The following is a 20,138-nucleotide window of genomic DNA, read 5'->3' on the forward strand; positions in this document are numbered from 1 at the left end:
TTATATAACAATATAATATCTGACTCTGACCACTGCTGAGGCGTTATAGAGGTGTCTAGTATTTTATTGAAGAGAATCATCAGAGGTGTGGCAAGAATGTTATAAGCCGCTTTTATAGCTTCGTTAGTTATTTTGTCCGGCCCTGGACTTTTCTCTACTTTAAGGTGCTTAATTTCTCTTATTATTTCTATTTCTTCTACTGGATTTATTTCCGTGGTGTTAATATGTTTTTCCTGAGACATATGAAAATGTAGAGTACTTGCGTTTTCTATCTCTGGGGCATCATATAAGGTTTTGTAAAACGTAGTGGCTATATGGAGTATATTTTTTCTATTTTGTGTGACTCTATCTGATTCGCTGAGACCCTCAATCCACGTCTTATGTGGTTTTAATGCTTTGTATGCTCTTTTTAAGCTTCCTGATGCATTGAGGTGTCTTTCTATGGTTTGGTGTCGGTGGTTATTGTAGTCATGTCTTATACACTTGCTTATAAGTTTGTAGAGAGCACTTAGTTCGTTTTTCATTGATTTAGGTTTGGTCTTTTGTAGGTCTATTCTACGCGTTATTAGCCTTCTTGTGCGTTCAGATATAACACTACAATGTATCTTTTTATTGCTAGGTGAAACAGCCGTTTTTAGACTATTCTCAATAGCGTTTATTATTTTATTGTAATAGGTCTGGACTGTGTCGTCTTCATGATGGTTAAGAACCTCTTGATATGAGCTCAGTGTTTCTAAGTATCTGGACGTTTCTGCAGTACTTTTCAAAGTGCTTTTCGGGCAACTTGAGTATTTGTTTCTTCTTTTTTTAATAGATTTTAAGTTAAAAGTTGCTCTGACGCACCTGTGATCTGAAGGATACTGAATATTTAGTACTTCTATGTTTTGCACTGATTTCTGTATGTTAGTAAGTATGTAGTCTAGTTCATTTTTGGTATTTCCATCGGGCGATCTCCATGTCCACCTTTGTTTGTTTTTCTTTTTAAAGAAAGTGTTCATTATACTGAGGTTATTTTCATGTGCAAACTGAATCAGTCGTTCGCCACTGCAGTTTCTTTTGCCGTATCCATATTTGCTTATAACTTGACTGTCTTCGCGTGTCGGTTGCCCTATTTGTGCGTTAAAGTCGCCCATAACTATCATGTTTTCATCAGATAATTTCACAGCTCTTTCGAGAGTGTCATAGAAAGCTTCTCTTGCTTCGTCAGTGGCTCCGTCTGTCGGCGCGTATACTTGTATAAGGCTTATTTTAAATCCGTTTATATTTAATTTCAAGAGCGCCACTCGTTCTGATAAGCCAATGAAACTCTCTATAAAGTGTTTAAGATACCTATTTACGAGAAATCCTACACCGTATAGTCCTGGGGTTTGTCCTATATAGTATAGAATTATGTTTTCATATTCTTGTATAGTGTTGCCCAGACGTCTCACTTCCGACAAGCCGATAATGTCGAACTTTGTATTTTCTAGTGCGACTAATAGTTCTAGGAGGTGTGCATGAGTCGATAGAGTTCTTACATTGTATGTAGCTATATAAAATAAGTTTCGGTTTTTTATTACTAAATTATTTTTCTCTGGAGGGTTTCGGTCTGGTTCTCCCGCGGTGACCAGCCGTCTTGGGAGACTGGAGTAGAGAGGGGTTCGCGCTAATTGTTATTGTGTTGTTTCCTTATTGTTTTGTTGGGGTATTGGCTGGGAGGAGGATCCTTGAAAATTCTAGTACCATAGTCGCATATTAATGCTTTGATTGTTAAGAATTATGATTCTATTAAGAAGTCTATATCACTGGATTACAATATTTCAATGTGATTTTCCAGCTTTTTAAAACTCACAATGGGGAGTTAAGTTGTTGGTGTGGTGCAGACTGTGCAGCGCGTGGTGCAGCGCCAGCGGCGTGGGCGGCGGCGGCGCGGCGCGCGAGTCCGGCGACGCGGGGGACGTGGGCGACGTCGGCTCCGAGCCGCGGATGCTGCCAGACGCCGTGTCTATGCTACATCGCAAACAACACATTACTAGCCTACTGAAGAAATACAAAAACCGGACAACTGAAGAAATTTATTTGTTTTACTAGTCTGATGAAAAATGTGATGGTGGTACCCTCAGGTAAGATATTATATTTTTCTGGTCAGGCTTTAAATAGATTATTTAAAACATTAATCACCAAGTATGTTGTCACTAGAAAGAGAAAGAACAAGTAGTCCCGCGTACCCGACGTGCTTGTGGCTGGCGACCAGCAGCTCGAAGTCGGGCCCGTACGTCTGCAGCGCGTCCACCAGCAGCAGCGAGTGCACGGACAGCGACAGCGACGAGTCGGCGGCGCGCACGCACAGCCCCGCGCGCACGCCGCACACCTGCACCTCGGCGATGCTGCGCCCTCGGGACTGCACCTGAGTGAGGTTTGAGTCGTTTCAAAACTTCGGCTCAATAAATTTAAAGAAATGACTGTCTCTACGTCTAAAATTGATAGCAATGATGGACCTCGAGTGACATTTGATCGATGGCAAATTGGAGCATCAGCAGGGTCGCGTTTTGATTCATGGAGAAATCAGAAAACTCCGTCTCGGAATTATCATTACTTTCTTCTTGCTCTTCTTCTTTGAGTCCGTCCTGATGTGGTGATCTGAAAAATAATCACACAAAGATGAAAAACTAATAAAATGGGAATCACAAAAAATGTTTGTAAATTAGCATTTCTACGTTGTTGTTAAGACAGATTGCAGAAGATAATTTGCGCCTGTGGGAGACTGTCCCCAACACTTTCTGTCTGTTGCGTGAAGCATGTACGATGTACGATGCGTTGCATGGCTGACATCGGCCGCATCTATCGGCAGCACTCACGGCTCAGGCTGCGGCGTGGGCAGGCTGGCGCGGGCCGCCACGGCGCGCACGGCGGCCAGCTTGTGCTCGCTGAGGTGCACCACCAGCGCCGGCAGCGAGCCGCACAGCGCCGCGCGCGGGTACATGGGGTCCGCAGTCTGCACCACGCGCCGCTCCGCCTGTCACGCATGACATTACTAACTACTCTTGGCAGAAAAGGTCAATAGTACAAAAAATTGTATATATTTTTGCACTGCATCATCTTCAAATCAAAAAAGGATCGAATCGAAGATTAAAACATTTTATAAATGACTCATTCTCAGTCTAGAAAAGTCATTCTTGAGCAATTGTTTAAAATAGTACTAATTGATTAACATAAAACAAAGTTAACAAAGTGAATGTTTGGTTGTTCTAAAACTCCACGCCAAAGAGATCAGTGTCAACTTAACGACAATGAAATATTAGAACAAAATTTGGTATTACAACCAAATGATTACGTTTCAAAAGCTTACTTGAAATAAATTAATTTTGAATGAATTGCCTATACTTTATCGGTAAATGCTGTCTGGGTCAGTTAGAAATTAAAGTTACTGGCATAATATAACATGTCAATGGCAACACAACTATATTCACATAAGGTGTCCACACACCTGCAAGGAGATGCTGAAGCGGTCGAGCAGATGCAGCGCCGACGTGGCCTTGGTGTGCGCGTACTTCCAGTTATCTCGCGCGCGCCCCACGAGGATCTGCAAGTCGCTCAGCTCGATCTTGTACCTGTCGAGGTTCGAGCCCGCATTAACCGATGCAGAAAAGACAAGGCAACGCATAGTATGATGAAGCTCTGAAGAATGAGTTATTAGTTATTAGTTTTGTTAGACGTGTTGGTTATCCATTTAAGATTGGGCGAGCTATCTGCTAGCTCCGTCAACTATTGGTATAAGTGTGAGAGAGGCACCTGTCGTAGAGGCTGGTGTGCAGGCGCGAGGCGTCGAGCTCGCGGCGCGACTGCGGCGCGGGGGACGAGGGCGACAGCAAGCTGCCCGGCGGGGTCGAGCACGGCGTCATGAACATCTCTGTGTGAATAAAGTATACTCTGACCATTTGCTACCAATAACAGATTGAGGACTTGACTTCAGTATTACTAAGTTACTCGAGCAACGAACAATATAAAAGAATACATAGTCGACCTTCATCTTCGTCCTGCGACTGCGGCTTGGGCGGCGCCTCCTCGTCCGGCGAGTGCGCGTTGGCGAGGCGCAGGCGGCCGAAGTCCACCAGCAGCACGGCCGCGTCGCGCTCGCACAGCTCCTCCACGAACAGGATCTGCGGCGCCGATATGTCCATCTCCACCTGCCACGAGCGCCGCTCGTTCTGGAACATCCGGAGAATTAACATATCATATGAATCAGATAGACAAAAAGCAATATGTGACATTTATAATACTCGTTATGCTTGTTTCGGGCATGTAAAGAAAATGAATGAAAGGAAACTGACGTAAGGGATTTTAAAAGCAAGTTAAAGAGTATCCCATACCAACGAATTTTTATAAAAGTACTAGCAGACGCCCGCGACTTCGTCCGCGAGAAACTCAATGTAAACTTTCAACTACCTCTACCCTACTCCTACCCTACCCTTACCCTACCCTATCCTACCCCTTTTTCTTTGCTATAAATCTCACGGAGCCCAAAACCTTTCCAACGAATGCAAAACCGTGGAAATCGGTTCGTGGGTTCTGGAGTTATAGCGTCAGGAAGGAAAACCCGACTTACTTTTATATAAATGATGATTGATGAAAATAAAAGAGGCAAGGGGGATTCAAGGAATGTAGCAAATGGAAAGACGTGGTCTCCTACTCCTTCGCGAATGAGGTATTGTTGTATAGCGTCAGTCAATCAGTGCGTCCGTGCGTACCGGGCGGCGCGCGTGCGCCGGGCGCAGCAGGCGGTCCCAGTGGTGGTGCAGCGTGGCGCGCGTGTGGTGGCGCACGTGCGCGATGGCGCCCGCGCCCGCCGCCGCCCAGCGCCGCGCCCACTCCGCCGCCTGCGGGCACCACACCACCTCCAGCGAACTGGACTTGACGCGCAGTCTGCAACATTCACATTGGCCTATCATTTGGACTCATCTACATTTGTTCGCGCACCAATGGTACAGGAGCGTCCTGCAACAATGACTTAGACTAGACTTAAAGGTGATGGAGTCGCCACGGACCGCGGTGGTGAAGCCTCAGAATGAGGAGAGTACAAGTGAGGGTCAACGATCGAACAAGTCTCTCCGGTAGTGAAGCATCAAACGGCTCACTTGTAGTCGCAGTTGAGGCCGGCGGGTCGCTTCTCGTACGACAGCTGGAACAGCGGCTCGTCGGGCGGCTCGGGCGCGGCGTGCGGCGGGTGCTGGCTGCGCCACCACGCCGCCGCGCTGGCCGCCGCGTTCATGGCGCTCAGCCCCTCGCGGATGAGGCCCTGCGGCGCCACCAGCACGGGGAACAGCGTGCGCGGCGTGACGCGGTCGCGCAGGCACACGGCGCCCAGCGACAGCTGCAGCGCGTGCGCCGTGGCGCGCGGCCGCGCCTCCAGCCGCACGCACACCACCGAGAACTGCAGCTCCAGGCCTTCGCCTTCCGCCGGCGTCCCGTCGCCGGTCATGGCGCTGGGGAAATGGAAAATATCAGATAGTCCAAATAAATATTCTGTTATTTGTTACCTACGGCTGTTCTGTGTGGTGTATGAGCGAGTCACCCAGTAATACGGGTTTTCCACCTAGAACAGGGGCCCTTGCTACTTGTTTGTAAGACTTGGTTAATGAATAAAGATTTTTTTCAATTTTATGACTGATGAATGCATTATTGTTGAATTCCGCTTGCAGGTTCTGGAGATGTTTAATAGAAAATACATGTGCACTTTGACAATGTTTAATTACGACTGTCTTATGAATGTTTCAACAATAGCTGTGTGTGCATGCGTTATGTGTGCATATTACACAAACGTTGGTTGTGTGCATGCGTTATGTATACATATTACACAAACGTTGGTTGTGTGCATGCGTTATGTATGCATATTACACAAACGTTGGTTGTGTGCATGCGTTATGTATGCATATTACACAAACGTTGGTTGTGTGATAGCTTGAAGTATGAAAGTTGTGTATGTAATATTTTGTATGAGACATATAACTGTGAGCTACTATTTGTTGTTATAACACCAACAGATATACATAATCAGTCCAAATTTCAACTTTCAAGCAATCACAGTTCATAAGATACAGCCTGGTGACAAACAGACGAACAGGCATCAGAGTTTTGGTAATAGGGTCCCAATTTACCCTTTGGATACTTTTTAAATAATACTATTTAAATATTTAGTATCGCTACAGTGCACACGTGTCTCACCCGCCGTTTTCCTCGGTGTCCGTGCACAAGTCCAGCGAGCCCCTCTGCAGGGTGAACTCGAAGAGGCCGAACACGGCGTCCCGACGCAGCAGCGTATTGTCGTCGAGCGAATCAGCTATTACGTCCAATATTTCGTCTTCGAGGCCGGAGGTGGTGCTCGCCGATGACACAGGCGTAGTCGTCGGCTGCGGTGCGGCCGACGGTTCGGCGTACCAGCCCCACCACTGCGGGAACCAGCGTACTAGTACGCTTCGGCCTGAACTGGCCTGTTCCGGCGTAGATGTAGGCGTCGAGATGGGAACTTTGCGTATCGCCACCTGGATATTGGTGTTGCTTAATATTCCAGCTTATTTTATTAAAACAAGTTACAAATGGAATAAATGTAAGACTTTACTAAATCTTCGAGGTCTCGATCTTCAGACATTAAAGGGATCAATAAACATTACGTATATTTATTGAGAACCAGCCAATATTACAAATGAATACATTCTCCCCACGTTCGTTCACGTGTGTGTGTTCACCACGCCAGGTACCTCTCGCAGCGGCTTGAGCACGTGCAGCGGCTGCCTCCACTCGAAGTCGTCCTTGGCGGCCTGGCGCTCGGGCGGCAGCGTGGCGGCCGGCTGGCACAGCGTCTGCAGGCACACGTCCACGTAGCGGCGCGTCTGCTCCGCCGCCTCCACGCACTGCTCCCAACTCGGCTTCGGGTCCATCCCTGGCGGAGAACAGTGCGTTCACGTGAGACTTTCAAATCGCTAAGGTATACAGCAAATAACACAAGAAGCAACAGAATAAACAATAGATCTGCTATATCAGCTCTTGCAGATATCCCAACCCCAGTGCATCACTTACACGTGTGGTGCGGCAGATGCGCCTTGACCGCATACCACCACCAGTCGCGCGCGTGCCCGCGCAGCGCTTTGGCGGGCCGCAGCGCGCGGATCTCCCGCAGCCGCGCCACGCGCTCCAGTCCGCGCGAGCATCCGACCATTTCGCTGTATTGACTCTGCAATATTTCATGGACAGTTGTGTTTTTTGTATCAACATTATCACCTCAACTGTTCGAAAGTAAGATTGAATCTTAGTGCACCTTTTGACGCAGGCTTTTCGCAAGTAGTAATAGTCATATAGTAAGTACACTGTGAGTGAGGAAAGTTGCATGAAAAACGACAAATTTTATGTTATAATATTTAGAAGCGTAAAATAGTGAGAACACTCACATCGGTGAGCCGCAGCAAGACGGAGTCGAGCGTGAGGTGACAGGCGAGGCGCGGCCGCGCGCGGTCCCGCAGCGGCTGCTCGCAGCGCTCGCGGCGCACGCGCGCGCTGGCGGTGGACGGCGCCAGGATGAAGCGGTGCGCGCCCGCCCACGTGGCCCGCATGCGCTCCTGCCAAACAATATGTCATTGAGTCTGTCTGATAGAGTATCAAAAATACTCTGTGGTCTGCTGCTGTGATTGTACAATAGGTACCGAAGGTAATAACTATTAATATGAGATATACTCACAGCTAGCTCTGCCAGTGTGCAGTCAGCCATCATGCCGGTGGGCACCGGCATAGGGTCCCAGTATATCGCGAGATTGTTCAGCTCCAGCAGTTTGAAGGAGCACGGCTCTTCCAGAGGCGTGAAACCGCGCTGCCAGTTGGCGTCGCACGACTCCGCAGCGAGCGACTCCACGGCCAGCCCGCACGCGAACGCGCGCCCGGGGCATGTCAGCGCGTCTTCATAGCGAATGTGTACGTCGTTCAGTGTAAGCTGAGGAACAAACATTACTGTAATTACATTACAGAAATACATACATGTGTGACTGAAAGTTTGAAACTCCACAAATGTAGTGTTAATGATAAACAGATTATCAGATCTATGGTCAAAACATACCTGCAAGTTCTCCACGATGTTGGCGAGCAGCCCCGTGCCATAGCTGAGCCACGAGGAGTAGGAGGAGGCATAGTAGCCCGCGTCGCTGGCCTCGTGCTCGGCACGCCACTGCGCCTCCAGCGCGTCCAGCAGCGCCACCTTGCGCTCGTGCGCGATGCTGGCCTCCACGCTGCTGTCCCACTACACACAAGCAAGCATGCATGAACTCTCACTTTTTAAAACAGATAATTAGTTAAGGGATGGCTGAATAATTCCCTCAACAGGTGGCCACACATATAGCAATACAACCAGTGTTGCAAATGACTTTGGGTGGTGATAAAGAAAATAAATAAATCCAGATGACCTGCACAGTTCTTTATAACTAACTTACATATAAAAAATAAGTTAATCACACACACAGATACATGGCATAATTACACTATTACACTGGCTTTGTAGCATTTTTTAATAATCATTGATGAAACAAGGGACTGGCCTTAAGTGAAAACCATCACATAACAGAACAAGACTTCACATACCTGCCAGAGACATAGTCTACCTGCCTTGTACTCATCAACTCATCAACCTAAGATATATGTGATAAGGTACAGCAACTATTGCTTCAGACTAAATCTAAGCTATGCTGTTTCATAGTAATGGTTATCCAGAAAACCTTGGTGACAGAAAAGACCTCTTACAACATTAACCTTTTAACCCAAATAGTATTGACCTTTTACCCCACATGGCATTGACCTTATAATCCAAATGGTATTGATCTTATCTTTACTAATATTGTAAAACTGAAGAGTTTCGTTTGTTTGAATACACGTTAATCTCAAGAATCACTGGTCTGATTTGAAAAATTCTTTCAGTCTTAGATATTCATCGAGGAAGGCTATAGGCTATATATTTTCCCCGTATTCCTACGGGCACGGGAACCACGCTGGTGAAACCACGCGGCGTCAGTTAGTATTTTATATGTACGTGATTTTAAGATAGAGCTGGAATTTATTATTGAATGTGTATAACATCATACATTTACAAATGTTTTGAATCTTAATATAAGTTAGGTTGTGTGTTTCATCAGTCCTGTAATAGAAACAATGAGTACAATTGGCAGCCAGTTATAACCAGTACTGAGTACTCCTTATCTTGTCAATTTACAATATTTGACAAACAATCTTATCTCAACACAAGTTCATATTCAAGGGCAAAGAATGACTAGATTTATTGCTAAATACGGAATATTGGGTAATTAATGATGCAATCATTTGTTGGGGTAGGTATTATTACAAGACTTTTATAGATAATAAAAAAATTTGGCCAATAGTGCACACAGCCAGATGCCGCGTTTATGTACCTAGGTAGTTCAGGCTGAGAGTAGTAATGCGTGCATGTATACTTAAGTGAAATAACAGAGATGGTTAAGTCATGGCCGGAGGACAGTTATGTGCTGAGGTATAATGCCCAGCCGAAGCTACGGCCAGAGGCCCTATCACAAATCCCAATTACAATTTACAAGTCTGCCACTGTATGAAACATTATGTTTTTGAAAGCTTCCTGTGTTAACACCACAATGTATTACATAGAAATGTAGCATTACATAACATTTATGTTCCATGAAAAATAGCAACTAACCAAATTATTTGTTTTACACATTCAACCAACCTGCAGCAGCAGCCTGGAGGGTGGTAGCCAGTTTAACTATACCATTAATTTATTGGCAAAATTGGGAAAATTAATCAAGTTGTATTGTTTTTTAATGTTAGCTTATTTCTTAGGTATCTCACAGTAGACTTACTGAACGGGGGTCCCTTGAGACATAGGCCCATGGCGTTTTGCCAACCCTGCCACTGTATAGTTAAGCCACTGGAGTTAGCTAAATAATCTCTCATCTAAAGAGAAAGACTGTACCAAGTAATACATAAAAGGCAGTATATGAAAAAAGATGCCTAAGAATTCACTACTTACTTACAATATTCACCAAGAACATTATTCACTATTACTGATATTATTATAAGCACTAACCTCATCTAGATTGACGGGAGCAGCCACTAAGTAGAGCTTCTCAATGGCTATGAGCCAGGGTGCCGAGCGGATCTGTCTCACGGGCACCTGCAGCTGGACCTTGCCAATGAATCCCGCCTTCACTTCTATAGGCAGACCCAGGTGGCGCAATGCATCTTTCTTGAGTGGTAGATTTTCTAGCTCTACCTTGCCTACGAACAAATGTGGAAAATAAATAAGTTTAAGTATTTTAAGTAACAAAACTCTTTGTTATAGATGAAAGCATTCCTAGATATATATATTGACTACATTTTTTATTTAATTGAGGAAAAAGTTTTTCCTTAATTAAAACAATAATCAACACATTGTTAACAGATGCTATATGAACAATTATTTTGCATCTATACCGATATTTTAAGTGCAAACAGAATCAAGAACAAGGAAGGAATTGAAGGAATTTATTAGGTTTAAAATGAAGCGCCAAAATCTGGGAAGGGGCCAACAAATCTGAATGATTACCTGATAAAAGCGCGACACTGAGCTGATCCGTGTTGAGGTTCTCCACATATTTCCCCAGGTAGTTGTTCAGTACCCATGCCACCAGTCCTTCCAACATCTTGCATGGTCGGCTGGAGCCCTTGTCGGTCTATTGCGGTTGTCTTTATTTACAAACACACACTTCCACACTTTCAACGGAAAGTCCTCTCTAAATAATTTTTCACTATGCCTAACTCTTGCCAATTATGTTTTTTAATTCCAATATTCGAATACAACATTCTTTTGAGCTGAAAAGGATTATTTCTCATTATTTATTTCCATTTTCAGTGTTTTCCTAAGATTTTGACATATGTCAAAAGTATGACATAATAAAATCGTAAACTGCTGGTAATTTATTTCACGTTCCGTTTTATAAGTCAACATGATACTATTGATAAAACGTGAGCAAACGTGAGCCAAGCTTAGCAGGAGGTCTTTGAGTAAATAAATATAAAAAATATACAATTGCAAGACTGTCTATCACTTCGAAAAAGAGAATTGTTCGTTTTGTGTTTCACATAAATATTCTTAATGTGTTTCGCAAGTAAAATGAAACGTAGTCAGGTGTTAGCAGCATTGCATTCCCTAATTTTCGGGTCCAAAATTGAGTTGTAATGAACTCAATTTTTCACCAGTTCCATATTGTGGAAGATTTTGGGATTTTTTTAAATTCTGCAACTATCTATTTCTAGCGTAATAGTAATGGGTACTAAGAGCCATGATAGCCCAGTGGATATGACCTCTGCCTCCGATTCCGGAGGGTGTGGGTTCGAATCCGGTCCGGGGAATGCACCTCCAACTTTTCAGTTGTGTGCATTTTAAGAAATTAAATATCACGTGTCTCAAACGGTGAAGGAAAACATCGTGAGGAAACCTGCACACCAGAAAATTTCTTAATTCCCTGCGTGTGTGAAGTCTGCCAATCTGCATTGGGCCAGTGTGGTGGACTATTGGCCTAAACCCTCTTATTCTGAGAGGAGACTTGAGCTCAGCAGTGAGCCGTATATGGGTTGATAACGACGACGACTAAGATAGGTGTTATACTTTCTGTAGCCCTATGAGAGTTACATAATCAGTAGATTTTAAAAACTGCTCAATAAAATCAGTTTCATTGATAAAATATTGTAAAAAATATAATTTGGCAAAAGCACTAAAAATGTAAATAAAAAATGCACTGGTTTTCTTTTTTGCTTTATTTCTAAATGTGGGTAATGTGTGGGGAAGCGGAACATTTTCTTTCCCAAATAAATTATATTCATATTTAATTGTTACCACTTACCATGACCAGAAAGCTGGCCTAAGGCCAGCTTTAGTAAGGTACTTGCTCATACTGCCAGACTTCGGGGCACTTTACCAATCGACATCAATCGGACGAATTCTACGACGCCTAAGTCTTTAAATATAATTTGTTAGTATATTCCTTTTTTTATTTTTATAATAATTATGTAGTTTATGTCATAGGTTTCGGTAGTCAATTTGGGCATATTTATAACTTATAACTTAAACCTGCTGCCGTATCCGTGAGAGAATGGGAAGCCAGACAAAGTGTCGCCGTAACACGTTACGTTACGAAGCGGTTTACCCTCCCATAAGAAGTTATCACTCCAAAATTAAATGAAATTGGAGGAGTTAGGAAAATATTTTTTGGCAACGCTAGATATCTGTCATATGCCAATGCCATTGTCATGCAGAGTAACTGCAACTGTCAAGTGTCAACGTCAAGTCCTTTCAATTTCGACTCAAGTCAATGCTAAAATTAGCCTGATGAGTACATAATTTTCTCGTTTATGTTTGTTTAGAGCTAAAGACTTTTAGAAATAATGAAATCAGTGAAAATGATGAGAAGGTTTTGTAAAGTTCCTACGCAAAGTTCAAATGTTTGCTGTCATAAAAAACCGATTAAGTTACATGTTCGATACAGTGCTTCAGTGGGAAGTGAAAACTACAGAAGGTTTTGCCCTCTCGTAACAAGTATCCGAAATTTAGGCCTGGGCCCTACCTCGAAGGACTTCGAGGAGCATACCCAGATATCTGGGCCTCTTACGAAAATGCACGCAAACGAGCTTGTCTTACGCTTGAACGACGAAGAGAGAAAGATGTTATTTAATGCTTTACAGGAATACGCATCAAACAGAATTAAGGAGGAATTTGAAGGTAACATTCGAGGTGCTTTGATGTGGGCTCACTGCTTTTGCTCATTAGAATGTAGTGCTATGCATGACAATGATAGCACATAATTGTTATCAAATGATACAGCTGATAACCACATCTAATAAATCAGTATGTTCATAGGTTACATAGTGAATTACACATATACACAGAGTTGGGCAAAATACATGCTTTGCGTTACTTAAAATACAAGATACAAAATACTGTCATTTGTTATGAAAATATATGATCTAGCCCAGCCTTTATCTGTAGTAACACATTTTTCAGACAAATTAGCAGGTCAAAGGTGGAGATCCAAGCTTGGCAGACCTAGCAAAGTCCCCACATTAGGTGATGTTGACCCCACAGGCTGTTACTGCCCTGTTCCAGAGGACTGGCTAAAGAAAAAGTATGGTAAGATGAGGTTTACAGGAAATGAGTATATTTTCATTATTAACAACTCATTTTCAAAGCTTAATATTTGTTTCAGCTGCAACTGTTCAAAAGCCAACCACTAAAGAGCTATTGCACTGTAAGTAACTTAACAAATGAGTATCATATCTTGCACATAAACACACAGAATGAGAGAAGGATTATATCTGGAAATTAGGAATGCAGCAGATGTTGCCTGCATACTAGTTTAGCTGAAGCACAGCTTAGCTCAAGCGTTTCAATATGCATGCAGCATAATATAGGCAATCCTAGTATAGAGACCATAAAACTATGTCAAAAATGTCTCTGTATGTCCTTTTTTGTACTCAATTTTTGTGCCTATTACTAAGACTGCTGTCTGCCCGTCCATCAGTCTGTATCTCATGAACTGTGACAGTTTGAAATTTGAAATTTTCACCGATGTATTTCTGTTGAGATAAAGAGAATAAAAGAAATACAACAAACATGTTTTTTGGAACAATGAAAAAAATTTAGAAAAATTGTGAGGACAAGGGTAAGGTAGGCTTAGAGTAGTGGTAGGGTAGATTTTGGGGTTGAGGAAAGGTAGGAATAGGGGTAGGGAAGAAGTAAGTGGACACAAGTCAAAGCAAAGCTTGAACAGGTCTGCTAGTGAAATTGTTAAGTATGTTATGTCAGGATACAAAAGCAATCTTTAATAGTGTTGGTAATCACAAGCAAGATTTGTAACCTATACAGATGAGAAGTACATTGAGTAATTCTTTGTTACAGTGTCACTAGCAAATTCAATACCCTTCATTGGCTTTGGTTTCTTGGACAATTTCATCATGATTATTGCTGTAAGTCAAACTTTTCTACTAATGTTATAAATGTGAATGTTGCTCTGCCTGTCTATCTAATTTTTATACTGACCTAGTTATATTGGATTTCAATATACCTTTTTATGACATCAGTTGCACTTCCTACAAATGGTTTGTTTGTTTGGTTGAACGCGCTAATCTCAGGAACTACTGGTCTGATTTGAAAAACTTTTTTAGTGTTAGATAGCCCATTTATTGTGGAAGGCTATAAGCTGTTATCCCCGTATTCCTACGGAAATGGGAACAACGCAGGTGAAACCGCATGGCGTCAGCTAGTAGCTATATAAAATAACACAACTTTTAGAGATATTATTATAATGGGAAATTCTATATTCTAATATGGAATTCTATACAGAATAAGCAATGGCACTGCTGCTTGGTAGAGCCCCATGACAAAACCCAAACATGAAAAATTAAAAAATCAACTTGTTGTGTTTGTAATTCTGTATTTTTTATTAATTAATTTAATTTCATTCAATGGTTTTATTATCCAACCAGTGCATTGATGTGGAGATAAATTTAGAAAGAAATAAAAAGATGGAAAGTGTCAATTTAGAATTTATTAATTAAACGATGCAATAGACTGTTTCAACAAAAGTATGATCACTTTTTGAATATTTTCTGCTTTCTGTATGTGTTCAACCCATGTGAGTTGGGTTAGAGAAAAGACCGCTTTCATTTCAGTGTTTTATAAAGTGTATCTTCTGACATTGGCCATTTCCTGCGTAATCCATCATATACATTAAGTCAATGTGTTCCATGAAAGTTTGTCTTCTTAAAGTAATTCCCTATAAGTAGTTTTCTGCAATGCAGTTTAATATTATAATAGCTCTGTATAATTCCTACTTATAATTGTCAATTTTCTTAAATTGTACTTACTTCATCAGCTTCACGGTGAATCTCGCCAATTAACAATGAACAGTGGTCACGTCATATAAATCGATTTTCTTAACAAACCGAATGAATGGCTTCAATATACGAATTCTGATTAACAGAACTTAATACATAGATAGCGAAAATACCAATTTGTTAATATCTTTCATAGTTATGAAAATTATCTTTCTGATTTAAATATGGGTAGGTGATGCAAATGATGTTAAACAATAGTATAATTATTGCAAAAGCATTTATAGATAAACTATTTATTTACTGGATAAATACATAATATTACAATTGTATCGGATTGCACATAACGGCTAGTACAACCGCTGGGGCGGGCCCATGGTGGACTTCATGTGCAGCGAGCGCACGTTCTGCCAGTGCTTCTTCAGCAGCGACACCAGGAAGTTGACGGACAGGTGCACGTTCTGCGCCAGCTCGTCCGCGTTCATGTCCACGTGGCCGACCGCCACCGACAGGCACAGCACCTTCTTCATCTGGAACTTGACGGTGGCCTTCACCTCGTCGATCTTCTGCGACATGGACTCCTGGTGGGACAGCGGGCTGGGGAACTTGCCGGCCTTGTTGAGCCCGGGCCCCAGCAGGCGCGGGATCTGTTTGATGAGCGACTCGGAGGCGAGGAACGCGTCGTACTTCTTGGCCAGCTTCTTGACGAGCTTCTTGTTCTTGTTGAGCTTCTTCAGCGCCTCGGCGTCCATGCAGGGCACGCCGAGGTTGCGCGCCTCGTCGCAGTGCTGCTGGTCGCCCAGCACGCACACCTGCATGTTGGGCCGCGTCACGTACTTCAGCCGCACGGAGCCGGCGAAGCGCTTGTCCTTCTGCGTGTCGTAGTTCTTGAGCGCGATCTGCAGCTCCACCGTCTCCAGGAAGTTGCGCTTCTTCTCCTGCGACAGGTTCAGCACCGCGTTGACGCACTCGTACAGCGTCTCGCGGGACACCTTGCTCGACATGGCGTCGCCGACGACTTCTCTGCTGTCGATGAGGGTTGTCAAACAAATGATGTAGCGTGCTACGCTCGCTACAAAAATATTGATTTGTTGTGACGAGTGCGCGCGCACCCTCCCGGGCGAGCTTATTAGGGAAAGCGGCCGGTAACAGGTGGCCTACGCGTGTAGGTAGCAGGCAGCCTACACCGACACAACATGTTGATGTTTTCGAATCCTTGGAAAATATTTTTTCCGGAAGGTTTAGGCATCATATATATCAAAATTGGTAATCTGCATACCTACCTATCAAGTACTTACCTATAACCTTAGGCGTAGTTAGGTAGATACATAAAGGTCACGTGCCGGTGCGGCGCAGCGGCAGTATCCCGGCGGAAGCTTAGATATTTTTTCATTGTTTTATGATTTTTTTCATATAGCTACTAGCGGATGCCTAACACTTGGCGTGGAATTTGTTTCGAAAACTCGTTTCTTTTTTAATTTTACGAATACAACGCCTATAATTATGTTGGTCCAAGCTATACAGGTAGGCAGGCAGGTAGTACCTATTTGTAACATTCCTATAGATTAAAAAAAAATGAATTAGTGTGGCATTGAGGAACGCACTATATCTATTTAACTTGTAAGTTCGGTACTTAGCTGTGATAGTTTTTCTTTTAACTTCGATATACCTTTTGATAGCTTCACGTCAAATAAATATACGGACAATAACATCACTAGGCAGACCCCTTGATTGCGGGCTGAATCGCTGACTGATCCCTTTGCACGTTTACGCTGAATCGCACATCTTTGCCGGTAATTAATTAGGCACAGCCGATGTCTACCACCAGATCAGTTCGAAGTAATTTATAAATTAACTAGTAGTTCCTGAGATTAGCGCGTTCAATCAAACAAACTCTTCAGCTTTATAATATTAGTATAGATGGCATTGGTCGCGTAGCGCAATGGGTAGCGAGCCTGCTTTCTAGCTGCATCCACGCCGTGCGTTCGATTCCCACTACTGGAAAATATTTGTGTGATGATGATGAGCATGGATGTTTTACAGTGTGGTTTGCTACTATATTATATGTAGTATGTAAATGTATATCGTAAAAATTAGCGTCTTGCTATGCTGTACGCTTACTTTGGGGCTAGATAGTGATGTGTGTATTTATTAAGTTTGTATATTTATTTTAATTATAAAATATTCTAATCTCACCCGAGCTAGGAATCGAACTCAGAACATCTCTGTTGAACATCTGTTGAACATCTCTGTCACAGCAGTCACAGCACTATCCACTGCTTCAGAGAGAGGTGTCGGAGTAACGGAAGTTGGGAGGACTTTTCAAAGTTTAGCGATGCGTTTAATAAATGAGGAACCAAACGATCGATCAATGGATATCGACTGTGGGGCTTATATTTGCTTTGCTTTTTTCATCATTCCTCTTTTAGTAAGGAACATGTTAATGTTATGAATGGTACAGTAGTGACTTCCAGGCATTGCTGGCGGAATGCAAGCTTTCAGACATCCAGATTTCAACTTTGCTTGTAGGAGAAATGAAGTACTAAACAAAATCTATCCAAGGAATTGTAGACGAACTTGCTTTACTTTTTTATTATTCTTAGTAAGTTAAGGTTAAACGTTAGTGCTATGACTGTACACCGGTAGTGAGCTGTCAGTCTGTCCGCAGGGCGACAGCATCGAGAGCAGCATGAGCGCGTACATCACGCTGTCGACGATGGCGGCGGCGGCGCTGGGCAACACGTTCAGCGACGTCATCGGCATCGGCTCGTCGTACTACGTGGAGCGCGCCGCCGTGCTGCTGGGGCTGGGCGCGCCCAAGCTGTCGCCCGTGCAGCTCGACATGCCCGTCAGCCGCCGCTTCTCCAACATGGTGAGAGCTTGGTGTCACACGCGTTAGAGTCGCCAGCGAGCCTGGCACGCGTCAACGACTTATCTCGTGATACAGACAGACAAATGTTTGTCTCTATCACGAGATAAGTCGACACTCAACTGTGTTGGTCGACAAGATAAGTCATTGACGCATTCTAGGCCTGCTGAAGTGATTTACGTAAAGCAGTCCTACCTCACAAAATGATCTGATAAAATTAAGGTATCTGGGGACCGAGGACGCAGGCGACTCACCCTAGTGTTTGAACGTGCTACGACTGATGTATGATACACCAACGCTTGCAACTCCAGAGACATAGACTTGAGATAATTTTTATCTGCTTGTGAAATTTGTATGGAAAAATGATTTGTTAAATTGTTTGATGATTGGGACTAGTTATCCAAATAGTGGGGTTGCCATTTAGTTAAATTTCATACATCATCACCGTCATCAATTGCAGAACGCTATATGATGGACGATCAGCAGTAGCTATCTTACAACAATGTGAATTGTCAATTACTAATTATTATTAACTACCTACTTCTTCTTTAGTATGAATTATTGAATATTAGACTTGGTTAATATAAACGCCCTCGAATAATTTGTGTCATCACACTAATATTATAAAGTTGAAATTTGTGTATGTTTGATCCTCCTTTGCGCTGCGGCTACTCAAGCGAGTTGGCTGAAATTTGGAATGGAAATAGATTTTACTGTGGATTAACACATAGGCTTTTTCATCCCTAAAAATATTAATATTAAATACTTAATAAGAAATAAAGTGTAAAATTGTAAATGTCACCAATTTCCCGTTTCTCGTCTCCAGGGTCGAGTGCTAGGCATCACACTGGGCTGCTTCCTCGGCATGACTCCGCTGCTGTTCAAAGACGACGAAAAAAAACCCGAAGTCAAGCAGACTTGAACCTGACCGACTGACCGTGCTGCAGCTCTGACCGACTTTACCACTTGTAACTATATTGTATCTGTAGCTTTACACGCTGTATATGACTATCACACATATCTACCTACTTGATATTATTGTATCTTGTGTAATGTATGTACTTATCGCGAGTCATAAAACGCTTCATCTTGTATAGTGTAAAATATTTTTAAAATTACTATATTCACATTAGTGTGAAATATTTTAATAAAATCTTATTAAGACAAGTCACATATTTTCAAATTTTAATAAGATAGTTTTTGCATTGCCTTATACTTACTCATTGAAATGTATTTAAAGATGAAATCGAAATTGTAAGTACCTAATGTTTTACCTACGAGTATGTATAATTTATTTAATTAATTGTGCCATTATTTTACCAATTCAACTCTATTCAATAAAAGTCCGCCGTATTTTATGTATTTATTTACGTCTTCTAAATAGATATAGGTACGAAGACGAGTGTAGTATTTAACTTTCGGACTATTGATTAGTTTAATTTTGTTAAGTTATAAGATATCCAAGGCCTCGCAATGTGTAGCTTTAGTTTACACATATTGATGTTTGTTTAATATTGCTTTAATTAGGTCCTAAATGTAAAAAACATGGAAATTATTTTATTAAGTAGTATTGCAAGGTACCTACACCATAAATGTCGTATTCCGCTATTGTCGTAGCTGTTCGCCTTTCATGGATGGGACGCAGTGTATTTTGGTGAAAAAATCATATCTATACTTATAAAACTGGTGTAATTCATATATAATAAACGTACAACAATATACATAAAAAACTGCATCCCATCCTACCAGCGTTCAGTTTTCGTATACCTGCACACTTTATTATATTGCAAACAAGAGACTTAAGGCTAGTCTGTTACAAATAAATAATTTATGAACTGACCACTAAAGTGGGTGTGTAGTGAAAATGACTAGATTTACAAAACACGACCGTGAAGATCGGTAAGATCCGCCCAGGCCCGAATCTCACGAGGCCCATAAAAATTACGTCCCCCTCTGTTCTTCTATGACCCAAACCCCGCCTATAGCAAATTAAAACCCTAACTGGAAAACAAACTGAAGTCGCCTAGATTGATAAGTTTTATACATTCGCCATTTTGGATTATAAAGTGAGTCATATATAAAACGCGATAACAATCATTTCAAAAATCATGTTTTTCACTTTTGGTACACATCCCCTGCTGAATCAAGCTGAATTCTTGTAATTTAATTAGATTTATTAAGTAGATAATTAAAGGTTCCTTTATGAAACCGAATTTCATAAATATGTAAATTTATATTTCTATTCCAATTAGTAAATCAATTTACTGACATGTATTATTGACTTTTAACTGAATAAAAATGCAAATGTAAGTACTTAATAATTTCATTTCACTATGTCTCCACAGAGTAAAGATAATACAGAGTGAGTCTTTACAAGTAGCGTCGCTTCGTATCGTACAGA

The 20,138-nt window shown here is 42.2% G+C and overlaps 3 protein-coding genes across 3 annotated transcripts in view; 1 reads left to right on the plus strand and 2 right to left on the minus strand.

The window, feature by feature from the left end:
• LOC112048010 (intermembrane lipid transfer protein Vps13D) overlaps positions 1 to 10,929 on the minus strand; it is a 47,358-nt gene extending 36,429 nt beyond the window's left edge. Inside the window, exons 1-17 of the mRNA XM_052881492.1 lie at positions 10,586 to 10,929; positions 10,088 to 10,278; positions 8,081 to 8,260; positions 7,709 to 7,957; positions 7,422 to 7,589; positions 7,054 to 7,207; positions 6,735 to 6,916; positions 6,202 to 6,518; positions 5,115 to 5,462; positions 4,728 to 4,902; positions 4,004 to 4,187; positions 3,772 to 3,889; positions 3,467 to 3,590; positions 2,838 to 2,995; positions 2,478 to 2,619; positions 2,208 to 2,386; positions 1,832 to 1,989 (exon numbers count right to left, since the gene is read on the minus strand). Of these exons, the coding sequence (XP_052737452.1) occupies positions 1,832 to 1,989; positions 2,208 to 2,386; positions 2,478 to 2,619; positions 2,838 to 2,995; positions 3,467 to 3,590; positions 3,772 to 3,889; positions 4,004 to 4,187; positions 4,728 to 4,902; positions 5,115 to 5,462; positions 6,202 to 6,518; positions 6,735 to 6,916; positions 7,054 to 7,207; positions 7,422 to 7,589; positions 7,709 to 7,957; positions 8,081 to 8,260; positions 10,088 to 10,278; positions 10,586 to 10,682 (3,124 nt within the window). The 5' untranslated portion in view covers positions 10,683 to 10,929. The remainder of the gene's footprint in view (positions 1 to 1,831; positions 1,990 to 2,207; positions 2,387 to 2,477; positions 2,620 to 2,837; positions 2,996 to 3,466; positions 3,591 to 3,771; positions 3,890 to 4,003; positions 4,188 to 4,727; positions 4,903 to 5,114; positions 5,463 to 6,201; positions 6,519 to 6,734; positions 6,917 to 7,053; positions 7,208 to 7,421; positions 7,590 to 7,708; positions 7,958 to 8,080; positions 8,261 to 10,087; positions 10,279 to 10,585) is intronic.
• Positions 10,930 to 12,323: 1,394 nt separating this feature from the next.
• LOC112048015 (uncharacterized) lies at positions 12,324 to 20,048 on the plus strand. Its single transcript, XM_024085349.2, has 6 exons — positions 12,324 to 12,757; positions 13,040 to 13,165; positions 13,242 to 13,283; positions 13,934 to 14,001; positions 17,537 to 17,740; positions 18,564 to 20,048. Exons 1-6 carry the CDS (start codon positions 12,424 to 12,426, stop codon positions 18,657 to 18,659), a joined length of 870 nt encoding a protein of 289 aa, XP_023941117.1. The 5' UTR covers positions 12,324 to 12,423; the 3' UTR covers positions 18,660 to 20,048.
• LOC112048016 (60S ribosomal protein L10a-like) lies at positions 15,132 to 15,938 on the minus strand. The gene has a single exon (XM_024085350.2). The coding sequence runs from the start codon at positions 15,870 to 15,872 to the stop codon at positions 15,219 to 15,221; it is 654 nt and encodes a 217-aa protein (XP_023941118.1). The 5' UTR covers positions 15,873 to 15,938; the 3' UTR covers positions 15,132 to 15,218.
• Positions 20,049 to 20,138: the final 90 nt, after the last annotated feature.

The sequence above is a fragment of the Bicyclus anynana genome, chromosome 5 (genome assembly GCF_947172395.1).
Source record: "Bicyclus anynana chromosome 5, ilBicAnyn1.1, whole genome shotgun sequence".
Classification (NCBI taxonomy): Eukaryota; Metazoa; Arthropoda; class Insecta; order Lepidoptera; family Nymphalidae; genus Bicyclus; species Bicyclus anynana.

What these genes read in the sequence shown, in the direction of transcription:
- LOC112048016 (XM_024085350.2), bottom strand. Translation starts at nt 15,872, where the DNA reads ATGTCGAGCAAGGTGTCCCGCGAGACGCTGTACGAGTGCGTCAACGCG.
- LOC112048015 (XM_024085349.2), top strand. Translation starts at nt 12,424, where the DNA reads ATGAAATCAGTGAAAATGATGAGAAGGTTTTGTAAAGTTCCTACGCAA. An exon ending in CACTAAAGAGCTATTGCACT is followed by an intron (nt 13,284 to 13,933) that starts GTAAGTAACTTA and finishes TCTTTGTTACAG; the next exon opens with TGTCACTAGCAAATTCAATA. An exon ending in GCCGCCGCTTCTCCAACATG is followed by an intron (nt 17,741 to 18,563) that starts GTGAGAGCTTGG and finishes TCTCGTCTCCAG; the next exon opens with GGTCGAGTGCTAGGCATCAC.